An 18226-nucleotide genomic window follows, 5' to 3' on the forward strand; every position below is an offset into this window, starting at 1 on the left:
GTATCCCCTTCTGTCTATCACCTGTCCAGCTCTCGGCTCCATCCCTCCCCCTCCTGTCTTCTCCTATCATTTTGCATCTCCCCCTCCCCCTCCAGCTTTAAAATCCCTTACTCACTCTTCCTTCAGTTAGTCCTGACGAAGGGTCTCGGCCTGAAACGTCGACTGCGCCTCTTCCTATAGATGCTGCTTGGCCTGCTGCGTTCACCAGCAACTTTGATGTATGTTGCTTGAACTCTGCTTCACTTAAGACTGATCATTTTACCCCTAGACTGCGATAGAGCTTGGTTGATTCCTATTACCTTAGTTCTGTATATATGTGTGTATTATCATTGCTAACCTGTTACATTTATATCCTTGCGATTAGTGTACTGTATTACTTATTTCTTTAATAAAACTTTGTTAGTTCCTAGTAATCACAGACTCCCACGAGCGCTCCATTTCTGCTGGTTTGGCAACCCAGTTACAGGGTACGTAACAACATCAACATTGTTAAGGGTCTTACTGTGTCCTCTTACTTTGATCTCCCAAAACTGTGTTCTCTTACTTTGATCTCCCAAAATGTAACTGATCACACTTGGCCAGATTAAAGTTCATTTATAATTTCTCCACCCATATCTGCAATTGATCAAAAATCTCAATGTATTCTTTGGCAATCTACTACTCTATCCACAACACCACCAATCTTTGTATCATCTGCAAACCCATCCACCCATCCATGTTTTAATCCAAACCCATATGACAAATAGCAGGGGTCACAGTAGTCACAAACCTCCAGCCAGAATAAGGCTCATTGTACATTACTCTCCGTCTTCCATGGGTAAGCCAATTCTTAATCCAAACAGCCAATTGACCATGGATTCCATGCATCTTAGCCTTCTGGATGAGCTGACCATGAGGGGCTTGTCAAATGCCTTACTAATACCTATGTAGGCTACGTTCACTGCTCTTCCTTCACTGATCACCCGGGTTGCCTTCTTAAAAAGTTCAATCGCTAGAAAAACATGAGCTGCTCTGCGTGACTTTGGAAAGGAGTTACAAGAGTTGTAGCAAGATCTTGCTATCTTTATACTTCATTCCCTTTGCAGCTAAAGCCAACATCCCAATTGGCTTCCAAATTACTAGCTGTACTTACATAGAACATAGAACAGTACAGCACCGAAGCAGACGATTCGGCCCATGATGTCTGTGATGACTATGATGCCAAATTAACTCAAATCCCTTCTGTCTGTGCATGATCTATATCCCCCACTCCCCACATTTTAAAGTGTCTAACAGCTTCTTAAATGCCATTATCATATGTTTCCACCACTAGCCTGGCAGTCCAACGTACCACTCTCCATTTAACAAATTTGCCGTAAACATCACATCTCCTTTCAACTTTCCCCTTCTTATCTCAAATGCACATCCTCTAGTATCTGACTTGTATGTAAATTTTCTATAGCTCAGGTATGGGGACACCCATGTTCCTGTACACTATAGCATTCTATAGAATGTATCTACTTACATACTACTTGTTTTCACAACGTCTACCTACAGGCTGCTCATTATGTCTACAATTTTATATTTTTTACTGCTAAAGACACAAATACATATGGGATGTGGTTCTATATGTCCCTTTTCTCATTTAAGTATAGGTGGATATTTATAACAACGCAGCTGAATAATCACCCGACATCTGCATGCAATGAAATTTGTGGCTGCATTCACTGGAATGAGGAGGGTTCTAAGAGAGAGGGGAGTGGGAAATGGTGAGGTTTTGATACAGAATGATAGATTATGGAGCCAGACTAGTTAGAATCATTTTCCCAAGTCTGTCACTGTGATTCAAGAAAAGTGAAAGGTGACTTGATTGAAGTGTGAGATCAGGATGGAGCTGGAGATTGTTTCTTCTTGTGGAAGAATCTAGAACCAGAAGTTAGTTTTAGAAGTGAGTTGTCTCTTTAAGAGAGAGATAAAGTAATTTTATATTTTAATCAGAGGCTGTCCATTCTTTGAAATTCTGCTCTAGGAAGCAGCATCAGAGATTTTTAAGGTTGAGTTGAAAGGACACTTGATTATAAAAGAGGTGAAAGGTTAACGTGGTTAGATGAGAACACAGAGTTGGACAATTGGCAGATCAGTATTATTAAACTGTGGAGCAGGCAAAGGACTATTACTGTACAATGATCTGAAATCAGAGGAAAGTATTTTGTGGAAGGTGTTTGAAGTACATGTCAATAGAGGGTAGGGAGAGGGCTACTTGGCCCTTCAAGCCTGAGACAGTAGGCAGGAGTCATGAGAGGTTTAATGATGGTGGAAGATATTGGAGCTATTCCAGTTAAACACAACCATGGTGCACAATATGACATCAGATTGGAGTAGGACACGGAGTTAAGATGGCGCTAAACGGCGACTCCTTTGTTTGCATGTTCGGAAGCAGCTCTATTTCCATCTTTAATATCTTTATTTTTCCCTTTCAGGGTTCTTTTGAAGACCCTGACCTAGAGTTATACGCGGGCTTTGGTTCTCTGCGGGAATGGGACCCGTTCTCGGGGTTTCAGGACCGGTTGTTGTTGTTCGACATGCAAAGGGTTCAACCTGAGAGTCCAGCTCGTGTTTGGAAGGCTAAGATCTCGGCACTCTGGAGACGGGCCGATCGAGGGTCGGTGTCACGGCAGGAGACTCGTGTGTCGTTGGGGAGGCCGGAAAATCTTTTGCTATGGACCCGAAGACCCGAGACCTTTGTGACCTTCAGGCACAGAGCTCATAAAAAGCAACGAAACGGACTTTTTAACATCGTAAACCAGCAGGTTGTTGTTATGTTTCCCACTCGCTGTGAAAATGGGAACACCTCCCTCTCCCTTATTAGAGAGAGAGAGAGAACCTGTGGGTTGTCAAATGCTGGATGAAATGTCTTTGTGATAACTGAAAGTCTGTGTCTTTGCTATCACCTAGCTCATGCTTGTGCTTGGTAGCGGGTGCACTTTTCTTTTTGCTGGGGTGGGGTATTGTTGCTTGCTGCTGCTTATGCATGGGAAGGGGGAGCTGGGGGGGACTTTGTGGTTCACACGTTTAATTCTTTGGGGCAATTTTCTGTTTTCATGGATGTTTGTGAAGAAAAAGCATTTCAGGATGTATATTGTATACATTTCTCTGACATTAAGTTAGTTGGACCTTTGAAACCTTTGAATCAGAGTCTGAGTTAGCTAAAGTTCACAGAAATGTGAAGGCTTGAAAAGAAGAAAGTAGGAGTGACTAATGCTTTGGAAGTGGACATACACAAATATTGTCTTCAATACAGTAGGTTAGTCAGGGCATCAAAGATTAAGGGAAGAAGGCAGGAGAATGGGTTTAAGATGGATAATAAATCAGCCATGATGAAATGGTGGAGCAGACTCGATGGGCTGAATGGCCTAATTCTACTCCTATGTTGTATGATCTTATGGAAACTGACTCACATCTGAGAATGACAATGAGAAAGGTCATAATAGTAAAGAAATGCTTGTGATGCTTGAAGGATGATTGTGTGGGGAAATAAAATTAGTCCTTCCATCCATCTTGTTATAAGTTTAAAAGACCACCATCTCACAGGGCTGAGAGGACCTAATAATTTAATAAGCGAATGTATGGAAGGCTCTTGAGAAAATTGTACATTATGAGGGTACATTCAATTTATGAACTACACTCAGGAGCTACTTTATTAGGTACACCTGTAAACTTTCTCATTAATGCAAATATCTAATCAGCCAGTACTCAATGCATAAAAGTATGCAGACGTGGTCAAGAGGTTCAGTTTTTGTTCAAACGGAACATCAAAATGGAGAAAAAATATGATCTAAATGACTTTAACCACTGAATGATTGTTGGTGCCAGTTGGGGTGATTTGAGTATCTCAGAAAATGCTGATCACCTGGGATTTTCACGCATAACAGCCTCTAGAGTTTACAAAAAAACACAAAAGATATTCAGTGAGCAGCAGTTCTGTGGGCGAAAACACCTTGTTTATGAGAGCAGTCAGAGGAGAATGGCCAGACTGGTTCAAGCTGATAGGAAGACAACAGTAACTCAAATAACCACACGTTACAACTGTGGTGTGCAGAAGAACATCTCTGAATGCACAACCCATTGAATCTTGAAGTGGATGGACTACAGCCGCAGAAGACCACAAACATACATTCAGTGGCCGCTTTACTAAGTACAAGAGGTACCTAATAAAGTGGCCACTGAGTGAATATTCTAGGTAATCTTTCAGGATCAACACCTTTGTTCTCTCCCACTTGTGGATCACAATCCCATGACCGTGCATTTGCCGTTCCACCTCAAACTCTAGTAACAAAACGGCTGATACAAATTGCAACAATGAAATATCTCAATACGTTAACTGGATACTTTAACCTCAAAGTTATAGCTATCATTCCAATCTCCTGAAGTGCTGATATTCCAACAATATCCTCAAACTCTCCTTATCTTACCCACTCAGTATACAATAGAACAGAACAATTCCTATTAAGCCCCTGTTATTATACCAAACAATCCCTATCCTGACAATCTTAATAATGGGTATTTTCTGATCTAGGTCACATCAAATCAGTGGTTGTCCATCTCAGAAAAATGTAGAACATGCTCTTAAATCGTTTGCTTTCCTGGCAGGATAATAAGCCAGTAGTTTGGCCAGTAGTCTGCTTTCCAGTTTAATTGGGAATGACCAATTATACCAACAAGTAGAGCTTATGGAGAGAGGCTTACTAGATGTCCTCCTTGCTGAGAACAAGAACAAGACCGTTCAAGAATGGTCACTTGGCTTGTTTAATCAAGCTCTCATTGTATTAATCAATGTAGATCATATACTGAACCAGAATCCTGGATCCTCTTGTTCATGGTGACAATTCTGTGCACTTTACTGATTTGTAGTTATATAAATTGTAAACATTAGCTTTATATGTCACATATTCATTGAAATGTACAGTGAAATTCGTCACTTGCGTCAAATCATACCAAAGAGGAGTGTGCTTGGCAGCCTGCAATTGTCACCATGCTTCTGGTACCAACATAGCATGTTTCCAGCTCATTAACTCTAACCGTACGTCTTTGGAATGAGGGAAGAAACCAGGGCACTTGGAGGAACCCTTGCGATCATGGGGGATACGTGCAAACTCCTTATAGACAGTGGTGGGAATCAAGTCCTAATCTTACTGCTGACACTGTAAGATGTCATGCTAATTGCTATTCCTCCAGGTGCCCTCTACATTATACATTCTATTAGTGGACAATTAAAATGCAACGTGGGTTTAAATTAAGTTATAGTTAAGTGATAAATTGGTTTATCACTGTCACATCCTGAGGTAGAGTGAGAAACTTATCCTGCTCATACAGATCAATTAATTACTGCAGTGCATGGAGGAAGTACGAGATGAAACACTACAGGATAAAGAATAAAGTGCTCCCGTCACAGAGAGTGTACAGTACAGGTAGGTAATAAGGTGCAAGGTCATTACCAGGTAAATGATGAATGACTGAGGAAGAGCTTTCATCTTATCCTTGTGTTGATAAGTCTAAAGTGTAAATTGGCTGCAGATTTAAAGGAAGTGATATTACAACAAATGGATTGGAAAGGGGTTCCCAACCTGGGGTCTATGGACCACTCAGTTAATGGTAGGGGTCCATGGTTGCGGGACTAGCTTGGTCATTATGAACTAGTTGGGCCAAAGAACCTGTCTCCATGCTGTATAACTCTAAGATTCAATGACAGTAAACGTACCTTTATGGTCCCTTTTAGGAAGAACAAATTCCCCACACTCTGATACAAAGCGAGACCAGTCCTTTGAGGCATTGGTGATCAGAGGCCTGTAGTGACTCCAGGGTTTCTCAATATGAACACTGGGAATTGTATATCGCTTTCCATCAGGAGAAAACTTGTCACTGATTCGCAGTGATCCTCCGGCATGGCTGAATAACTGAATCAGACAAGAATAACACTTACTAATAAAAATACATCTCACGTTGCTCTGTGATGTGCGTGTTTTGTTTAAGAAAGCACTTAGTCGTTTCAGTGATGGTATCTCTGCTATAATTGTAGTCAGTTAAGCCTCTCTCACAAAGTTTTTTCTGATCACCAACACCAGTCTTTGGGAATTACCAATTAAACCAGCAAGAGTCACAAAGTCTTTGGTCCAAGTCCCACTGGAGATCTTTGACCATATACGGGACTGTGCAAAAGTCTTAGGCACATTCAGTATATACAGCTAGGGTGCACAGTACAGTATTTGTCAACATGGAGTGGAGAACGAGTTTGCAAATCTGGCGGGAGCAAAGGACATTGGGAATGGTGAGGGTGGAGAGCCACGGGAGGGGTGTGGGATAGGTGGCAGAGAAGGAGTGCCCAGGGGTGGGGTGGGGGGGGTGGCACGGGTGCAGATACCCCTAGTCCAGGGGCACCAGGCAAGGTCATTCAATTCCAAACAATTGGTTTATTGATCATTACTGAATGTCTCTCTGGTGCTTCCCTCTCCTTTCCCTTTTTCCAACCATGATCCCCCTCTCCCCTGTGTCTTTCTCATTCTCAGACCCATATAAGAATCAGATTTATCATCACTCACATATATCATGAAATTTGTTTTTTTTTAAAGCCAGGAGTACAGTGTAATACATAAAATTACAACAATACTGTGCAAAAAATCTTATGCACCCTAGCTATATATAAGTGCCTAAGACTCTTGCACAGTACTGTAAGCTTGAATAGCATTTCAGCGCTGTATTGAGGGTATTACTCTTCAAGTGATGTGTTAAACTGAAGCCCCATCCACTTTCAATGTCTATTTCTCTACCAATAGCCAGGGGCGGCGCTGAGGTGGTGCTTGCTGGTGTTATAGCACCAGCAGAAATTACAATAGCACCACCAAGAAATTAACTGAAATTTCACATACAAATTGCAGCTGCTTTGCTTTCTCTGTATAGTTTTGAATACAGCTTGTTTCTCCAGTTGATCTAGAGAAACAGCGCCCCCAATTACACAGCAATAAAGTTATAAACTGTGTGCTGGTCTAAGATCAGATCCACTCTATACTTCTGCTTATTCGTTCGTTGTCAATGTCTTGCCGTTGCTGTCCTCGGTTAAGCTGATCTAAGATCACTTAAGGTGGTGATGTCACTCACTCTCACTCACACGAGAGATTGATAGTATACATCCAGGCGCGGATCCATGGTCTCGCGAGACTAACGGGTGCACCCCCCCCCCCCCCACACACACACACACACACACATTGTGCTTTTACAAGCTATTGTGGGCCTGGCACATACATTATTTTGGCCGGCGTGAAAAATGGATCGATTTTTAGTGAGAAAACGACCTCATCCAGAGGAATCAGTGGTGTCTCAGCCTGAGCCTGTCTGAATTGAAAGTGACATGCTTGATAAAGGACATGCAAAGATTGTCCAAGAAAATTGTGAGTATATGAGAGCAGTGGTTGAGTCTCTACGCTATACTGCGTGCCAAGGCATTGCCCAGCAATGACACCAGGAGGGTGATGGATCTGGCAATAGGGGAAACTTTGTTGAGTTGCTCAGTGTAATTGGACAGTTTGATAAGACTGTAGCTAAAAAAATAGAGGACAATCCTGGAAATGCAAAAAACACCCATTACGATATCCAAAATGAAATTATAGGTATTATAGCAAATATGGTCAGAAGTCAAATAAGTGCAGAGATCAAGGAGGCTGGATATTTTGCCATCATGGTGGATGAAAGTAAAGACTTGAGTAAAAAGGAGCAAATATCAGTGGTGGTGCGGTATTTGAATAACAAAACAGTGCTTGGAGAATTCTTGCACTTCACTCCAGCAGAAGGGTTGGACGCAGAGACGCTTCTTAAAAGCATTGAACAGACATTCACCCAGTGTGTTAATGATAAGAACGCGTGTATAGGTCAGCGTTATGATGGGGCGGTAGTGATGTCCGGGTGCAATAACGGGATACAAGAGAGGTTCAGGAAAGAGGTCCCACAGGCATTATATATACACTGTCATGTTCACAGACTTAACCATGTTTTAGTGGATGTTGTGAGCAATGTACAACAAGCAGGTGAGTGTTTTGAAACTGTGCAGCTGCTTTACAACTTCTTGTCAAACTCTGTTGCCCACGATCTTTTCATGAAGAAACAGAGAGAACTAGAATCAACTGCACAGCCCATGGAGTTGAAGAAATTGTCAGATACATGCTGCACATGGCAGTATACAGCTTTGTGGGCTATAAGGAAATCACTCCCTGCCATTCTAGCTACACTACAGGATATTATTGGTCAACCAAATGCATGGAGGAAAATGGAGGCCAGAGCTGTAAATGGACTGATTGACGAGTAGTTTGCCTTACTTCTCACTCTGTTTGAGGATTTATTCCAAATCACCAAGTTCTTGTCAGACCAGCTACAATCTCCCAGTTTGAGCTTTCTTCCGCTTTGGACTTGGCTCAGTCTGTTATCGATGCACTCTCAGCAAACTGGGGAGAGGAATCATGGAGTGAAATTCAGGCAAGAGCTAGGGACCTGTTCATCAAGGCCGGTATACAAAGCAGACCACATGAAAGGAGACAGGCCCAGCCACCCTGCCGCCTACATGATTTTGTTGTTGATGCCCAAACCGAACGCACACCTGTCACATCCTCCAAGGACCTTAGTAAGCATCGTTTCTATCCAGTTATAGACAGACTTCTGACTGAAATGAAAAGACGGTTCTCAATTGAGACTGGAGTCTCAGCATTGAGTCCCAAACACAAGTTCTTCCTAGACAAGAATTGTCTTTGGCCAATGGCCCAATACTATGGAGTGACTGAAGTGAACCTGACTGCAGAGCTACATCAGATTCGGCGTCTGCTGGAAACAAAACAAAAGCAAGGACAGACAGTGAATGGCTACCCCATAGTCCTTATGTTTCTTGCAAATCCTAAAATATTACATTTACTGCTATTAAGCCTACTGGTTTTGCTTAGACTTCCAAGCAGTGATTCTGTTGATTTGTGTTTTAAATTCAGTAGCCAAATTAATTGAGGTCAGAGTACGATTTGTCCAACTCCTGGTAAAGCCTTGCATCTGTTGTTTGCCTTATTTGACTTCAATAACGGTATATCTTTTGGCATTGTTTGTCTATGTAATGCGAATAGCAGTGGACATTATGGGTTAGTGTGTTTTTCAGTTGAAAAGCATGCATTTGACGCTGATTGCGGGATTGGTGCGTGATTCACGTTGTGCGCTGTGGGTCGGGTGCTCTGTTGGTTTGTTTGTTTATGCTCTGTGTAGCCCGGGTTGTCTCCGATGCTGTTGACACTGTCACAGTTCACTTCTATATTAGATCTATCAATTGCTGTTGCTTGTGAATCAACAGAGGCATTTATAGTAGGCACATAGTGCTCGAAACTGACTTTGAACGCCACGCGTCTGGCCTGCAAATACATATATATTACCATACAGCACATCCCTCAGCACCATCACTGAGTAATTCAGCCCCACTGTAGCACCAGCAAGAAAAAATCTCTGGCACTGGCACTGCCACTGCCAATAGCACTAATGAACACTGTGCATTGAATATTGCTCGCCAATTCAAAGGGGAACCATCAGTGTTCAGTTATTCAAGCAAAGGTTAAGTTGTGGACTTGTATGCATGTTCTGTAAGTCAGGGCATTACTGTGATTGGTCTTACTGGATTTGCAATGCAGTCAAGGAGTAGGAGCCTGACATCAGTAGTGGGAAAGTTATTGGAAGGTATTCTAAGTGACCAGATACTTAACTATTTGGAAAGATAGGGACTGATTAGGAATAGTCAGCATTGCTTTGTATCGCGTCTAACCAATTTTATAGAGTTTTTCAAGGAAGTTACCCGGAAAGTTGATGAAGGCAAGGCTGTGGATGTTGTCTACATGGACTTCAGCAAGGCATTTGACAAGGTTCAACAAGGGGGTTGGTTGGGAAGGTTCAGTCGCTTGGCATTCAAGATGAGCTAGTGAATTAGGTATAATCCGGATGCAGGTTGATAGGACAAGGCAGATCAAGGGTTTGGCACAGACTAGATGGGCCAAAGGGCCTGTTTCTGTGCTATACTGTTTTATGACTCTAGGAAGGCAAGCTTTCTTCAAATAAAAAGCTAGCTTCATTTTAATGTTCTATTATATAGTATTGTAGTAGTCAACCATTTTTAAATATATTCATTAATTGTTAATCCATCTGAATTATTAACTTCAATCTTTAATATTTTCAAATCCATTAAAATCAATGCCAATACTACACTCTAAGAATCTGCACCACGCTGCCCAGCCCAAGATATATATGTTTTGTGTGTGTGTGTGAGTGTGTGTGAGTGAGGGATCACCCACGTAAGTGTAGGTATACAGGGATCACAGGTGGCAAATTTCCAGGCAACAAGGTCCACTCCAATGTGTTGTTATGAAGCCTTGACATGAGCAAAATTTCCTTGTAACAAAATTTGATTATGTCTAAAGTATTTCCCAGTGCTTTGGACATACTGAGGTCATAAAAGTGCCATATAAATACAGGAAACATTGTGTTCCTGCTTTACATCCTTTGAGCCCACTTTGCTCACCTGCCCTGGGACAACATTGGTTGGAAACATGGGCACTAATATGGACCCTGCACCTTCACCGGGGGGTCATTTTTCAACAGTGTACTTCCATCAGCAGCTATTTGGAACACATTGCACTTGATTTTTTTTTACTGATAATGATCAAAACATGATGACTAGTACACATCTGAATTTGTGACGGCATGGGAAAGGAGTAAGAATGACTGGCATAAACATGATACTGTATTCACAAGTTATCTCATCAGAGCCTGGGAACACAAGTACCATTCCAACCGTAATATGTATTTACAGCAGACAAATGTGATTTTTAAAATATTTTTTGAACTTGGCGCAAGGCGCAATGCTAGCACTCGCAATGGTGGACTGTGACCGAGCAACCCCATTAGCAAACCTCGTTAGCGGCCTCTCAGCCCAGTGTGGCAGCGGGCAACAGGATCGTGTTTAGTTGGGTCAATCCATACTCAGTTTTTGACATGAGATCGGGATAAATTGGGATAATTGCTGTATTGTACGGAGGGGAGGACGGGAGGCTGATAATTGGTGAGGGCTGTATTGCACGGAGGGGAGGACGGTAGGCTGATAATTGGTGAGGGCTGTATTGCACGGAGGGGAGGACGGGAGGCTGATAATTGGTGAGGGCTGTATTGCACGGAGGGGAGGACGGGAGGCTGATAATTGGTGAGGGCTGTATTGCACGGAGGGGAGGACGGGAGGCTGATAATTGGTGAGGGCTGTATTGCACGGAGGGGAGGACGGTAGGCTGATAATTGGTGAGGGCTGTATTGCACGGAGGGGAGGACGGGAGGCTGATAACTGGTGAGGGCTGTATTGCACGGAGGGGAGGACGGGAGGCTGATAATTGGTGAGGGCTGTATTGCACGGAGGGGAGGACGGTAGGCTGATAATTGGTGAGGGCTGTATTGCACGGAGGGGAGGACGGTAGGCTGATAATTGGTGAGGGCTGTATTGCACGGAGGGGAGGACGGGAGGCTGATAATTGGTGAGGGCTGTATTGCACGGAGGGGAGGACGGGAGGCTGATAATTGGTGAGGGCTGTATTGCACGGAGGGGAGGACGGTAGGCTGATAATTGGTGAGGGCTGTATTGCACGGAGGGGAGGACGGGAGGCTGATAATTGGTGGGGGCTGTATTGCACGGAGGGGATGACGGTAGGCTGATGGGGAGCCTGAAGTGCATTTTCCAAGCATTGAATGGACTCGCCAACTTGGTCTGTGACATCAGCTCTCCCTCCCTATCAGTTCACTTGAAAATATTTTAAAAACTGTCTGAAAACCTGGACAAGAACACATCAATCTCCTGCTACATATAGAAAAATCCAGTGGCTTAGCAGAGGAAGAGTTCTCAACAGGGTGTTTGAGCTGAATGGTGAATTGCTGGAGTACTTTAAGAAAATAGGCGGCCTGATTTTGCTGAGTGCTTTGAAGATGAAGAATGGCTACAGAAACTTAGCAGACATTTCTCTTCATATGAACCAGTTGAACATGTCTCTGAAAGGCCCTGGAGAAAATGTTTTGATTTCATGTGACAGGATTCTTGGATTTAAAAGGAAACTGAATCTTTGGAAAAATCAAGTTGCAAAAGGAAATCTTGAAATATTTCCACTGCTGCTTGGGCTTGAGAGTGAGGAAGGATGTCAGAAAATCTGAAGTCTTATTGAAAACCACCTGGAAGAACTGCAGAACAAAATGGAACAGTATTTTCCCTCCCATTCAACACAAGTGCTTGGCTGGGTCAGGGAATCTGCTCAGCCTGAGAACTTGACTTTGAGAGAAGAGAAAGAACTTCGTGAGCTGCACTCCGATTGTGCACTCAAGATGAGACTTGCAGTCTGGCGTACTCCGATAAGGGGGGTGCTGCTGTAGTCTGGCGTACTGACCTCTATCTTGCCGAGGCACAGCGTCAACTCGCGGATACCTCCTCTCATTTACCCCTCGATCGTGAGCCCACTAAGGAGCACCAGGCCATTGCCTCCCACACCATCACCGACTTTATCCACTCAGGGGATCTCCCATCCACTGCTACCAACCTTATAGTTCCCACACCTCGCACTTCCCATTTCTACCTCCTACCCAAGATCCACAAACCTGCCTGTCCTGGCAGACCTATTGTCTCAGCTTGCTCCTGCCCCACCGAACTCGTTTCTGCATACCTCGACACGGTTTTATCCCCCCTTGTTCAATCCCTCCCTACCTATGTTCGTGACACTTCTCACGCTCTTAAACTTTTCGATGATTTTAAGTTCCCTGGCCCCCACCGCTTTATTTTCACCATGGATGTCCAGTCCCTGTATACTTCCATCCCCCATCAGGAAGGTCTCAAAGCTCTCCGCTTCTTTTTGGATTCCAGACCTAATCAGCTCCCCTCTACTACCACTCTGCTCCGTCTAGCGGAATTAGTCCTTACTCTTAATAATTTCTCCTTTGGCTCCTCCCACTTCTTCCAAACTAAAGGTGTAGCTATGGGCACCCGTATGGGTCCTAGCTATGCCTGCCTTTTTGTTGGGTTTGTGGAACAATCTATGTTCCGTGCCTATTCTGGTATCTGTCCCCCACTTTTCCTTTGCTACATCGACGACTGCATTGGCGCTGCTTCCTGCACGCATGCTGAGCTCGTTGACTTTATTAACTTTGCCTCCAACTTTCACCCTGCCCTCAAGTTTACCTGGTCCATTTCTGATACCTCCCTCCCCTTTCTAGATCTTTTTGTCTCTATCTCTGGAGACAGCTTATCCACTGATGTCTACTATAAGCCTACTGACTCTCACAGCTATCTGGACTATTCCTCTTCTCACCCTGTCTCTTGCAAAAATGCCATCCCCTTCTCGCAATTACTCTGTCTCTGCCGCATCTGCTCTCAGGATGAGGCTTTTCATTCCAGGAAGAGGGAGATGTCCTCCTTTTTTAAAGAAAGGGGCTTCCTTTCCTCTACCATCAACTCTGCTCTCAAACGCATCTCCCCCATTTCACGCACATCTGCTCTCACTCCATCCTCCCGCCACCCCACTAGGAATAGGGTTCCCCTGGTCCTCACCTACCACCCCACCAGCCTCTGGGTCCAACATATTATTCTCCGTAACTCCCGCCACCTCTAACGGGATCCCACCATTAAGCACATCTTTCCCTCCCCCCCACCTCTGCTTTCCGCAGAGATCGCTCCCTACGCGACCCTTGTCCATTCGTCCCCACCATCCCTCCCCACTGATCGTCCTCCTGGCACTTATCCTTGTAAGCGGAACAAGTGCTACACATGCCCTTACACTTCCTCCCTTACCACCATTCAGGGCCCCAGACAGACCTTCCAGGTGAGGCGACACTTCACCTGTGAGTCGGCTGGGGTAATATACTGTGTCCGGTGCTCCTGATGTGGCCTTCTATACATTGGCGAGACCCAACGCAGACTGGGAGACTGCTTTGCTGAACACCTACGCTCTGTCCGCCAGAGAAAGCAGGATCTCCCAGTGGCCACACATTTTAATTCCACATCCCATTCTGACATGTCTATCCACGGCCTCCTCTACTGTAAAGATGAAGCCACACTCAGGTTGGAGGAACAACAGCTTATATTCCGTCTGGGTAGCCTCCAACCTGATGGCATGAACGCTGACTTCTCTAACTTCCGCTAATGCCCCACCTCCCCCCCCGTACCCCATTGTTATTTAATTTTACACACACATTCTTTCTCTCACTCTCCTTTTTCTCCCTCTGTCCCTCTGACTATACCCCTTGCCCATCCTCTAGTTTCATGCCCCCCCGTCTCTCTCCCCAGGCCTCCTGTCCCATGATCCACTCATATCCCTTTTGCCAATCAACTGCCCAGCTCTTGGCTCCATCCCTCCCCCTCCTGTCTTCTCCTATTGTTTTGGATCTCCCCCTCCCCCTCCCACTTTCAAATCTCTTACTAACTCTTCCTTCAGTTAGTCCTGATGAAGGGTCTCGGCCTGAAACGTCGACTGTACCTCTTCCTAGAGATGCTGCCTGGCCTGCTGCGTTCACCAGCAACTTTGATGTGTATTGCTTGAATTTCCAGCATCTGCAGAATTCCTGTTGTTTGAGATTTACCGACCTGCCCCTGGACAAGTTCTGAATTTCTGTGAAAGAAGAATATTCTGCCATTCATAGGAAAACAATGAACATTGTCCTGCAGTTTTCAACTTCTTACATGCGTGAACAAGCCTTTTCTTGTTTAACAAGCATCAAGAGCAAGCATAGAGATTGTCTCATTTCAGTTGAAAGTGAAATCCATCTGTGCTTACCCAAAATTGAATAATTGTGCAGCAAAAAACAAGCATAGGCTTCACATTCTAGGCCAATATGAGCCTGATCACATCACTTAGTAAGAAAATGTTTTTCAAAGTCTTGTGTAAAATTGTGTGCTAAGCTATATTTTTATTCATATTGCTTTGGCTTATGTTGGAGCAAGCCTAGAGGTCCAGGCTGCTCCCTTCTGGTTTCTTACGTCCTAATTTACAAACAATGGTAATTGGACTATTGATATGAAAGTGAACAACACCACACTGTACAGCTCTCACAGCTTTCAGATAGGACCACATTAGTGTCTGGCAGTGAACCTGTCATTAATGGTACCTTGCCCTAAGAAATATGAATACCGTGTGCATGGGGAAATATCAGGGTTAATGTAACATTAAAAGGCAACAGTCACAAATAAGTGAAATTGAGTAATGGCAGGGAACTGTTCCAGGGTGCAAAATATGCTGTGGGAAACCAGTAGATGAGATGAAGAAGGAATTCTGGTAAAAAGTTCAAAGTAAGTTTATTATCAAAGTACATGTATGTCACCATATACAACCCTGAGATTTATTTTCCTGTGGACATACTCAGCAAATCCAAGAAATAATAGAATCAATGAAAGACAGACAAACAGCGAGACAAAGACAACAGACTGTGCAAATACAAAAGAAAAAATATAATAATAATAAATAAATAAGCAATAAACATCCAGAACGTGATGAAGAGTCTTTGAAAGTGAATCTATAATTTGTGGGAACAGTTCAGTGATGAGGCAAGTAAAGTCGGGTGAAAATATCCCTTCTGGTTCAAGAGGTAATAACTGTTCCTGAGCCTGGTGGGGCCGGTCATGAGGCTCCAGTACCTTCTTCTTGTTGGCAGTAGTGAACGGAGAGCATGGCCAGGGCAGTGGTGGTTCTTGATGATAGATGCTGCTTTCCATCGACAGGGTTCTTTGTAGATGTGCTCAATGGTGGGGATGGCTTTATCTGTGATGGACTGAGCCATATCTACTAATTTTTGTAAGATTTTCCATTCAAGGGTATTGGTGTTTCCATACTAGGCCATGATGCAACAGCCAGTACACTCTCCACCACATATCTGTCAAAGGTTGTCACAGTTTTAGACTTGGCACGACATCTTCGCAAACTTCTAAGGAAGTAGAGGCACTGTCATGCTTTCTTGGTAATTGCACTTGCGGGCTGTGCCAAGAACAGATCTTCTGAAATGATAGCACCGAGGAATTTAAAGTTGCTGACCCTCTCCACATCTGATCCCCTGATGAGGACTGGCTCATGGACCTCTGATTTCTTCCTCAAATTAACGCTAATCAACTACATGGTCTTGCTGACATTGTGTGAGAGGTTGTTGTTATGACACCATTCAGCTAGGTTTTCAATCTCCCTCCTACATGCTAATATAGTTTCTCCATGACCTCAATATCCCAGTGAAACCTTTCACCCTGTTCGTAACTGACAGCGCCAAGATTTGCAGGGAAGAAGTCTAAACGGAAATGCAGAAAATGAATCTTCAGTGACGTATTGTGCTTCATGGTTTTGTCTGCTTGAAGGATGTTGTCAACCAGCTGCACGTAGTTTGTTGCTCTGTAGTTGCCAAGAAACTTTCAACATCCTTGAATGCTTTCCATGCGATTTTCTCCAGTCCCTTTATAAGTTCTTTGAATTGCCTGTCATTGATGACCTGTTTGATTTGTGGACCAAACAAACATGGCTTCCTTCATTTTCGCATCAGTTATTCTGACTTGAATTATTGAATTGAAATAACAAATATAGGCGGCTTCAAATCAATGGTGTGTGGTAGGGAAATTACATGGTGATTTTCATGATCAGCAACCTAAAATCCGTAAGACACTCCTAAAAGTATTCAGGAAGCAAAATCTTTGTTGTCCAGTGTGATTATATAGACAATAGACAATAGATGCAGGAGTAGGCCATTCGGCCCTTTGAGCCAGCCCCACCATTCACTGTGATCATGGCTGATCATCCACAATCAGTACCCCGTTGAAGCAGGTCGTCTCTTCAAACTGCTGAAGTAAGAAGTTAAACATCGCAGTGAACACTCCAGCCAGTTGATCAGCACAAGTCTTTAGTACTTGGCCAGGTATCCCATCTGGGCCAGATGCTTCTTGTGGGTTCACCCTCCTGAAGGATGCTTTCATGTCAGCCCCAGAGACTGAAATCACAGGGTTATAAAGGACAAATTTGTTTATCTAATTTCCCACTTAGCCTTATGTCAAAATGCCGAAATGCGTAACAAAGAATGTGATAATGATAATGGATGTGTTAATATGGCATTCAGACACCGTATAATTACACAGAAGCAACATATTTGGTACATCTGATAGAGATTCTTTTTTGAGCGGGATGAATAAGAATGAACCAGTGGCTGTGACATATGTGCATTTTCAAACTGTATTTGACTAAACAACTCAAAATTTGAACTTTGATGTTCTCTAGTTCTTGACTCCTTGAAATAGCCTAGAATTTTGTTCATCTCCCATTCAACTTGAATCTCCTCATAGGACCACTTATTTATTTTAGGAACCAGTCTAGGGGTTGGTTCCTAAAATGAATGCAGTCTTATTGAAGCAACACACACAAAATGCTGGTGGAACACAGCAAGCCAGGCAGCATCTATAGGAGGAAGTACAGCTGACGTTTCGGGCTGAGACCCTTCGTCAGGACTAACTGAAAGAAGAGATAGTAAGAGATTTGAAAGTGGGAGGGGGAGGGGGAGATCCGAAATGATAGGAGAATACAGGAGGGGGAGGGAAGAAACTAAGAGCTGGAAAGTTGATACAGAGTTGGAGAAGGGGGAGGATCATGGGACAGGAGGCCTAGGGAGAAAGAAAGGGGGGAGGCGAGCCCAGAGGAAGATGGAGAGAAGGCAAGGAGTGATTGTGAGAGGGACAGAGAGAGAAGAAAAAAAAAGGGGGGAAATAAAAATAAATAAGGGATGGGGTAAGAAGGGGAGGAGGGGCATTAACAGAAGTTAGAGAAATCAATGTTCATGTTATCAGGTTGGAGGCTACCCAGACGGAACATAAGGTGTTGTTCCTCCAACCTGAGTGTGGCTTCATCTTGACAGCAGAGGAGGCCATGGATTGAAGTGTTTGCAGTCTCATTGAAACCTTGTTAAATCCCAGAAAGTTTGTTTTTTTAAATTCTTGCAGTCTCTCTTTTATACAATAAGGAGCAACATACTATTTAGCTTCCTCAATGCTTACTATCCTTGCATGCATGCCTGCTAAGTTTCATGAATCTGTCTGTACTTCAGATTTGCACTGTACACCAATATTTACAATAGTCTCACAGTTTTGAATAACTTTTTCTATTAATATTTTTCCACCTCACGTTCCAGCAGCCATTTTATGTATTCA

General features: G+C 43.6%; 1 protein-coding gene across 1 annotated transcript in view; it reads right to left on the minus strand.

The window, feature by feature from the left end:
* The window catches only part of LOC134356438 (sperm microtubule inner protein 8-like), a 34613-nt gene that overhangs the window by 8992 nt on the left and 7395 nt on the right, over positions 1 to 18226 (minus strand). Inside the window, exon 2 of the mRNA XM_063067384.1 lies at positions 5738 to 5933. Coding sequence (XP_062923454.1) covers positions 5738 to 5933 — 196 coding nt within the window. The remainder of the gene's footprint in view (positions 1 to 5737; positions 5934 to 18226) is intronic.

Source organism: Mobula hypostoma, chromosome 14, assembly GCF_963921235.1.
Source record: "Mobula hypostoma chromosome 14, sMobHyp1.1, whole genome shotgun sequence".
Classification (NCBI taxonomy): domain Eukaryota; kingdom Metazoa; phylum Chordata; class Chondrichthyes; order Myliobatiformes; family Myliobatidae; genus Mobula; species Mobula hypostoma.